The sequence below is a fragment of the Cupressus sempervirens genome, chromosome 5 (genome assembly GCF_028749045.1).
Source record: "Cupressus sempervirens isolate cs-2001-9-10 chromosome 5, ASM2874904v1, whole genome shotgun sequence".
Taxonomy (NCBI): Eukaryota; Viridiplantae; Streptophyta; class Pinopsida; order Cupressales; family Cupressaceae; genus Cupressus; species Cupressus sempervirens.
The window spans coordinates 1,033,772,772-1,033,781,857 of NC_143122.1; the positions used below are offsets into that span (position 1 = coordinate 1,033,772,772).

The 9,086-nt window shown below is 35.5% G+C and overlaps 1 protein-coding gene across 6 annotated transcripts in view; it reads left to right on the plus strand.

Moving 5' to 3' along the window:
* The window catches only part of MEE13 (myosin heavy chain-like protein), a 263,268-nt gene extending 256,130 nt beyond the window's left edge, over positions 1–7,138 (plus strand). For all 6 annotated transcript variants that reach the window (XM_089833370.1, XM_089833374.1, XM_089833369.1 and 3 more), the window contains 3 exons: positions 5,715–5,933; positions 6,041–6,134; positions 6,242–7,138. In XM_089833370.1, coding sequence (XP_089689496.1) covers positions 5,715–5,933; positions 6,041–6,134; positions 6,242–6,583 — 655 coding nt within the window. In that variant the 3' untranslated portion in view covers positions 6,584–7,138. The remainder of the gene's footprint in view (positions 1–5,714; positions 5,934–6,040; positions 6,135–6,241) is intronic.
* The last annotated feature ends 1,948 nt before the right edge of the window (positions 7,139–9,086 follow it).

Below are 9,086 nucleotides of genomic sequence, written 5' to 3' on the forward strand. Positions count from 1 at the left end.
GTTTCAACGTAGATGATGACAAAGCTTTAATTTTAGTTCTTTATGTTGATTTACTTCTTACTGGGGAAGATAATCTCATTGTGGATTGTAAGAAAGATGTAACTTTTGAGCTTGAGATGAAGGATCTTGGTCTTATGCATTACTTCCAAGGACTAGAAGTGTGGCAAAGGCCAAATGAGATTATTCGTAGTCAAGGAAAATACTCTGCAGACATTTTGAAGATATTTGGTATGTTGGATTGCAAGTCCATGTTATGTCCCCCTTTGGGATTTTAGTTCTAATCACTTTAAATTCCCAATTTGAGGTTCTATGGATAACTTCAAATATAGTCCACTTGAAAATATGTTTACTTCAAAAGTGTGCAAAATCTTGAATAATATATGTATACGCTTGAGAAATAATAACCTCATATGAAAGACAAAATATATTTAATATTAGGAGGCCTCTCGTGATAATATGACAACTTGTACTATGTTTACCCACTCCCTTTATTCTACAAATCAAAGCTTATGAATTTATTATTAATATCTATTTGAACATTCAATCCCCCTTGTAAACATAGCACTTAATTATTTGTTCTTCTCATGTTTATAACTCACGTGGATCTTTGTAATATTTGGCAGGTATTAGTGGTTATAATGTCTCCTTTATATCCTCGGTGGTGCCTTCTATCCAATCCTTATCCACGCATTAATATTTAGAATTTCATCAATGTTATTCGATCATCTTCTTCTCACACTCCGTACCTCTCCTCTGATCTTTGTGCACTCTTAAATATTTTTTTATCTCCATGTCAGCATTCCTGGTCACCTTTGAATTTGTCCAATTTCGCTTCTTATTATCCTCTGTCAGGCTCGCTTTATTGCTCTTGTACTACTACCTGTTTTCCTCCTCTTGTTATATTATTTTCCTTATGCCAAATCACTTGTTTGGGTAGTTTCTTACTAGTACTCCATGTATGAATCTATGAGATTGTCTCCTGCAACTATATCATTCTTATCCTTCCGCTATGCAATATCATCCCCATATATATATACCCCGTAAGGTATGTCTAAAGGCGGAGTCCTTTTGTGGTGTGGGACTATCATGTCCCCAATTTTTGCCCTTCCTTAGTGACAACATTTCTAGCAGGGTTGGTCTATTATCTGGTTCCCATAGGCCAACAGAGCGTAGAGGGAACCAACCTTGGGGCTTCGAGAGTCATGCATGAGCTTCCCAAGTAGTTTGGAGCAGTAGGCAACAGTTTCCTACAATTTAGGAGGGATTCCTAATTTGTAGGGATTGACTAGGAGTGGTCTAGGAGGCATTTGGAGACCTCGGCGAATGTTTTGGAGACTTAGAGTGCATCTCCTATTTTTAGGAGGAACTCCTAGTTCAGTGACAGTTCTCTCAGAGGTGCACATAGTAGGGGAGAGTCATTGGGACTCAATTTTGGTTGATTGGGGCTGTCTCCTACTTTTTAGGAGCATCCCTAGATTTTAGAGATGGACTGCCAGTTGACCCATCTTGTCCGGCATCAGTCACAAATAGGTGACAAGGTCAGATTCATGTTTGATTGGTCATTTTGGGCCTTTTGGGACCATTTGGGAAATATTTTAATATATTTAAATATTTCCTAAGTTGGTGATTAAATAAATTAAAATAAGGTTAATAATATAACCATTTTGGAGTAATAAGGGGATTCTGGCTTCAGTTGATCAGGTACACCTATGTGTTATAGCTCATTGGAAAGGTCTCAAATTATTATACATGATTTTTACTATTTGTAGACTTTTTGGTGCCTTAAGCTATGGAATTTTAATAAAGTAATGTTTTTCCTATAGCATGGATGACTTTAATTGGGAAAATGTTATTTTATTATATTTTATTTAAAGGGCAAAGTGTAATTTCCCTTTAGGGTTCGATTTACAGTTGGAAGGGGATATAAGGAGATGGAGACCTAATTTCTTATTATCTTTTGCATATTGAAAAAATTGTTTTTGTGAATTGGCTCTGAGAGAGCAATTCTTCATCTGGGATGCAAACCCCAGGTTCTGGATTGGCTGGGACGTAGCCCTCAGTAGTTATTGGCATTGGATTCTTCAGATAGTGTGCGTTGCTATCAGGGATAGAGTACGCCATTCTTTATTGTGGATTTAGGTTGCAAATTTATGGTTTCAGCTTTGCAGATTGATTCTTTCAGCTGGGACGTGATCCTTGCAGTCTTAGGGCCGCCATTTGCAGTAGGTACACCCAACGTGGAATATAGGGAATGCTTGTATTCAGCCTCAAATGTATCCTTGATTCATGTTCATTATTCAGCATCCAGTTTGGCATCATTGTTGGATGTAAGCTCCTTGGAACTGCATTGGATTTATTATTTGGCTTTATAAATCAGAAATCTGCCTGGTACGATTTATAGCAATTCTGATTTGGCTCTATGCTCTTATTTATTTTCAGTCTCCTTTCATGTTTATTGTTCATTATTCATTACTATTGTGAAAACTATCAAAAAACACAAAACAAAAACAAAACCTTCTGCAACTTCTGTCTATTCTCAAAGACCATCAAAGAAATCACAGGAAAATATAGTTTATTAATTTAAAAACTACAGCAGATCAGCAAGGGCATCCATCAGGGATCTTTTAGGGACCCTTAATTATTGTTGCCTTTTAACTTTAAAGGCTCGAATGGTTCAAAGGTTCCATTGATAGTTTGATGCTCCACTTCTAATATGTTGTTCTACTTGTTCTTGTCACATCGGGGACTTTAATATGTTGACTTAGTTATTCATTATCATGTCATGTGATTGATATATCCCCTTATGCTAATGTGATCGGTTAAAAATAGTTATTATTGCTAGTAAATAATAGTGAAGTATTATCATTTGAATAATATGATTATGATCACTATTATTATTATTTTTTGAATAATGATTCAACAAAAATATATTTTATTATTTAGCATTTCATTATCTCAATTAGTTAATGTGATTTAATTATTATTGAATAGTAGAAAAAACAAATATATGTATTATTAGATTTTATATGTTTGTATGTATATTAATGGAGTTCATGACAGTCCATGTCAACATCTGTGGAAACAAATTTGAAGAAGTTGAATGTTTGTGTAGCCAGTTAAGATTTAGTAAATCCCGCCATATACAAACAACTGATCGGACTGTTGATGTATCTAATTCAATACTAGACCAAATATTTGCTATGTTGTAAACACTCCCAGTCAGTTCATGTGTGAGCTTGGCCAAATCCATTTTGTTGCAGCAAAGCATATATTGAGATATTTGCATGATACTATGGGATGTGGTCTGAAATGCACTTCTTGTAAAGACCTGAAATTGCAAGGTTACTCTGATTTTGATTGGGTCAGGAGGGTATCTGAGAGGAAGAGTACTTCTGGTTGTTGTTTCAGCTTAGGATCTACCATGATTTCTTGATGCAGCAGGAAACACTCATGTCTGGCACACAGTAGTGCAAAATTTGAATAAATTGCAGCTTGTATGGAAGCTTCAGAAGCAATGTGACTGCAAAAGCTTCTTGCAGGATTTTTTGATCAGACTTTGGAACCAACTATGATTCATTCCGATAATCAAAGTTGTATGAAGCTTTCTGTTAATCTACTATTACATGATATAACAGCACATGTGAAGATCAAATATCATTATCGAAGAGATATCGTGCAAAGGAAAGCAGTTCAACTCAAGTATATTTGTACAGATGAGAAGACAACCTACAATTTCACCAAACCACTTTCCAGGTTGAAGTTTATGTATTTTTGAGATAAGCTTGGTATTGTGGAGAATGTTGTTTGTAATGAGAGAGTCTTAGCATTAGTGATTCTTGCTACTTGCTTTAATGCATATTTCTCTAAGACAGAAATGTGACGTCAAAGCCCTTGTAATGCATATTTCTGAAACAGAAAAATGTGAGTTGAAAGCCCTTTGTAATCCATATCTCTCTGAGATGGAGAAATATGCTTGGTTACCAATTTGGGATACGAATCCAATTCGAGCACGTGAATAGGATTCGTGGATTTGTGATTTTTTTTTTTCTCATTATGATTCGTGAGGATTCATGAGTGTGTGTGTGTGCGCGCGTGCATTATATATACACATTATATATATTTATTCCAAGTTTGGCTTGTGGATCCTTGGGGATTCATGACAGATTTGTGTGGATTCATGACGATCCGCGTGGATTTGTGTAGGGTCCGGATTTGACCTTGTGGATTCGTCCGGATTCACGGTCTGTGGATCCGAACGGATCGGATCTTGCCTGGACTTGATGAATCCAGGCACAAATCTAGATCCGGATCGGATCCAAACCCAAATCTGGCCTCCCAGGCACAAATCCAATAACTAGGGAAATATGAGGTAAAAGCCCTTGTTTGCCTTGAAGACATAGGTATTACTCTTTCCACTTGTGGGAGTGGCCATAGTGGATGTCATATTGAGAGACTCTGTGACAGCATCATGTTGAGTGACTCTATTTTGAGTACCCATGTACATAATTTTTTTCACACATTGGAGAGGGCATGGTGAACTTAATGTTGAGTGGCTCCATGGCAACATCGTTGAGAGATTCCATGATTAATTTTTTGTTTTCTCAAAATGGGTGTAGCTATTGTGACGTGTCATGTTGAGAGATTCCAAGACACAAATATTTGGAAAGATATCTTCTTTGCTAAGAGAGTGTTGAAGGCATGTAGCTTCAGAAGTTATATTCCATATCTGTGATAATTATCTCTATTGAAATTGTCATCTCCCTAAACATTTGGTTGCTAGCCAGAAGGCAACGAGCAATCAGTTTGATCATTTAATGGAGACTTTGTATGTGATGACAAGATCTCAGGATTTTCAAAGAGCTACATTCTTGTGTAATGTTGGTCATCAAAGAGCCATATGCATATGTGGATGTTGGTCACTGAAGAGCATATACTTGCATGATTTTTGGTAAGCAAAGAGTCTTATATTTGCATAACTGCTGGTCATCAGATAGCCACCATTGTTTTGTAACTGTTGGTGTACATGGCTGTTGAGTCAGACCAAACAATGAAGCATCACTGCTTTGTATCTGGAGAGACATCCTGTAGCATTGGTCTTCTGTTTCATAGCGGCATGTGTTCTTTGGTGATGTTTTGGGAGTATTGGTTGCAAGTGACAATGCTGTAGCTTATGGTGCTTAATATTAATCTGAATATTATCAACAGGAGGCTATTTTCATGTGGGAATATTGCAGTATTTATCTGGACATTATTGTATGTATTGTTCAGTATATCGTGACTGTTCTGTAGGTGAATATTGATATTGCATGCAGCATCCTTTGTTCTTACAGGTATATTGAGTATATAGATTCTATGTTGTTTATCATTGAATAATTGTGAAGAGAGAATGCTGTTTATCGTTCCTCAAGTGTGTATTCAAACTTTCACTATTATTTAATAAAAGCATTGTTTTGGTGTGACTGGGCTTTTCCCTCCAACTGTTTTCCCAGGGTATCTCTGGTGTTATTTTGTTTTTGTGATATTTGCCCTCTGTTTTATGCTATTCTGGTTCACAATTTAACAGCCAACTGCTCCCCAGTTCTTCTAGTCTTCTTATTATCTGATGTCGAAGATTATTCATGTAGGCTCTTTTCCACATTGTTTCTATGTGAAGTTTATTATTGTTTTTCTGGTAAGCAAGCTCAATTCTAAAAAATGTTACATAAATTATTCAGACAGATAACTCCAGTGTTGAAGCAACAGTACAGATCCAAATCTGGTTCCATGGTTGTTGTAAATGATAAAGATTGGAGGGTAAAAAATTTACTGAAGCATACTTATCTCAAGCATTGGATGAGGGGCATAGACATTCCTGGGATTAAGGCTAATACTCGTGATGGAGATGATAGTAGTTCCACTGCAAGCAAGTCAAATGATGCCATGGACTATGCTAGGTTAGACATTTCTTTTCTCCCGTTTGTTTGCAAATTGAAATTTCATTGTTCATTATTGGTTGGATAATTTCATAAATGATGTAAATTTGTTTGATTTCCTTTTGCAGGATGAGGGTTGAGAATGCTTCTCTACAGGAAAGTATGGCAAACATTGAACATCTTACTACATCAATTCATCGTCTTCGGCATGCTCTTCTCAAAGTAAATGCTAGTTTTTAGTGTTTCTCACATTGAGCTTACTTTTAGAATTTTTTTCTAGTCTTGTTTGTGCCAGTTAATATAAATGCCCCTGGGTCATCTTCCTGTAGGCAAAAGAAGATGCGCTCAAATCATCCGCCACGGAAGCTGCTTTACAAGTAATTGATGGCATAGTGAATGAAGCTCAGCATATAAAGACAGCACTTGGAAGCTCTCTTCCAGTGAGCTGGTCAGCAGACAGCACTTCAGACACACCTGATTCCTCAGAATCAGAGATTGCACCTGACGGTGCTGAAGATCACACAATTAGTGGACTGGATTGTGTCTCTTCAGCAGGACTTGAGCTTGTAGAACTTCTGATCTTGGCTTCAGAACTGCAGAAAACAGAAATTTTATGCATGTCGAAACAGGCAGCAATTCTAGAGAATTCTTTAGGGGAGTTTCCTTCTTGAGCTTTCAAGGTGAAGAGACCTTAAAAGTTAATCAACAAGATGGGGGAAGTTCCAAGCTCAATGCTCAGGAATAGTTGACATGCATTCTTCTATTGTCTCCCTTGAATTTTTTTTTTTCCTAATGTTTGAGTGATCAGAAATGCAGTTCAGGTCATGTGCCTTGGATCTGTACTAGCGATGAGGGAAGCTATAGGTCCACCTACATCAAATCCTATAACCAGTAACCTTGGCAGGGAGAGGGGGATAAATTTCCTGAAGAATTCTCCCAACAGTTCAAGGGAGGAGGGCATATGATCTGCCTTCTTTGTTTAAGCTGATTTGTTAGCAGCATGCTAATTAAGGTTCCCTATATGGCATCGGGGACTAACCAACAGTGTTGTAAATGCTAGATCCTAAGCTTTTCTGTACATCTTAATGGTTCAGTGGTTGAAGGGCAGTTAGAACTTGTACGATGAATATTAGTAAACTGAAAATGCTGAAGAGAAACATGATTCTTTATTGATTTTCCAGTTATTTCTATCAATCAAGAAAAGTTCAAGGAATGTATTTTTTTTCTGATTGCTAATTGTGAAACATCCACTGTCTGCATTTCTTCATAAGGTGTCCTCTTAATCTGTTGCATACAATTATGTTTAAATCATAATGATTGCAATCATAATGATTGCATGTACCTTAGGCTTAGGTGAGGCCTGAACTCATTCTATGGTCTGGCTCACATTCTATGTAATTCCTATAGAAATACCATGATGCTGTAGTCATAGCATGAAAGGCCACAACCATGCAACTGTTGTGAGAAATAGTGTAATTTAGATTGTATTTGGTGCCTAAAGAAATTGTAAAGAACAAATCCATTATCCATGGTATGTTCCAAATAATAGTTTTTATACCTCAACAGTGAGATAACCATGTCTACAATTCATTCAAAATTACATAAAAAATGTGAGACTTATTACTAATAAGTGCATCTACCTTGATGAAAGATAAAGACATATCAACAGCGACCGGAGTTCACTAACTAGTCACTTCAGATTGTTAATGTGATTCTAGTGTCAAGACGGATAAAATCAACGAAGATATAAACACACACACACTCCACAATGGGTGAAACATGATATATAATGGAGAAAAGCCTGCATTAAACATGGTATGCAGAACATATACATTATAGTCTTCTACCATTATTGAAACGCAAGTTACTGCACATCAAATTGTGATCAAGTATTAGATTGAGTATTATCGAGATAAATAGTATAATTTTGGATATAAAATTTACATACAAGAATTCAGAATTGTAAAAAAATATACAAGATCATCTACTACCTATTATCACAAAATTAGGCTCTGCATATGATATGCTCAGAATCTTCGAAAACATGATGAGATCAGCAACACTAACATGATTCTTACTCTTAAAATCAACCTACTAATATTAAAATGAATAATAGAGACCATCACCTCATACCTATGAGGATAACGGAATTAAGGACCAACTCTCAACAATTGGTCACATCTATGACAATAAACAATTAACTATGATAACCTTAAAATGACTCCCCATCTCATGGGAAAACTTTAGACAAGGAATAAGTGCTCGCTCCAAGCTACCCAAATTTGATCGACTAAAAGCTTACTACATTCAAGAAGAGTGTGTTGGTTCCCAAAACCATAGATTGAAAACCAAAGAGCTTTGTCAATTCTTCAATAAGATTACTCGATCAGTTTTGGTCAAAGAATAAGAATAACTTTAATTCCCTTGCACTTCAAGCTTTGCTAAACCAAGACGGGTGAACCTTCCTTGAACCCTAATTGCTTGGTTCAAAGTTTTTCTTTAGTGAATTTAAACTTTGTGATTTCTTGGGTTGGCAAAATCTTTAAAACTTGTTCAAAATAAAATTATTTGAATGCTTTGATATGTTTGAATGTTTATATGATAACTGAGTTGATGCTTGTAAGGAGGAGATACGTAAAAGAATCATAACTTCAACTATGAATCCAATAATCATTTCAATTATTTGAAAGACTAGTGCCTTGCTTATTTGTGCAATAGAGTCAATCACAATGAAGATTATTATGTACAACTTTAAGAGAATGTATATTAAAATATCATCAATTACTACTGCACTTCAAATGTATTAGATAACTCTTATGTGCAATTTGATGTTAGTCTAAAAGGAATCTAGCTTCTTTGGTGGGAAATCTAATTAGAAACAAATAAGGATACACTTACATATTTCACACTATCCATGTTAATCAAACAATGAATGCTGCAAAAATGTTAATCTAATGCATAAGCTTTGTTGAGAATAATTTAATAATTGTTTTATTAATCCTAAAGTAAAAATAAAAATAGTATTTTACTCTCTGTCTTGAATAAATACAAATAAAAGACTTATATTTATCATTGAATATAATATATCAATACATAGGATAAGTCACATTTTATATTTCATACTCATGATTTAGAATATTTTCAATAAATGTTTTATTGCTCTTTTGAAAATGT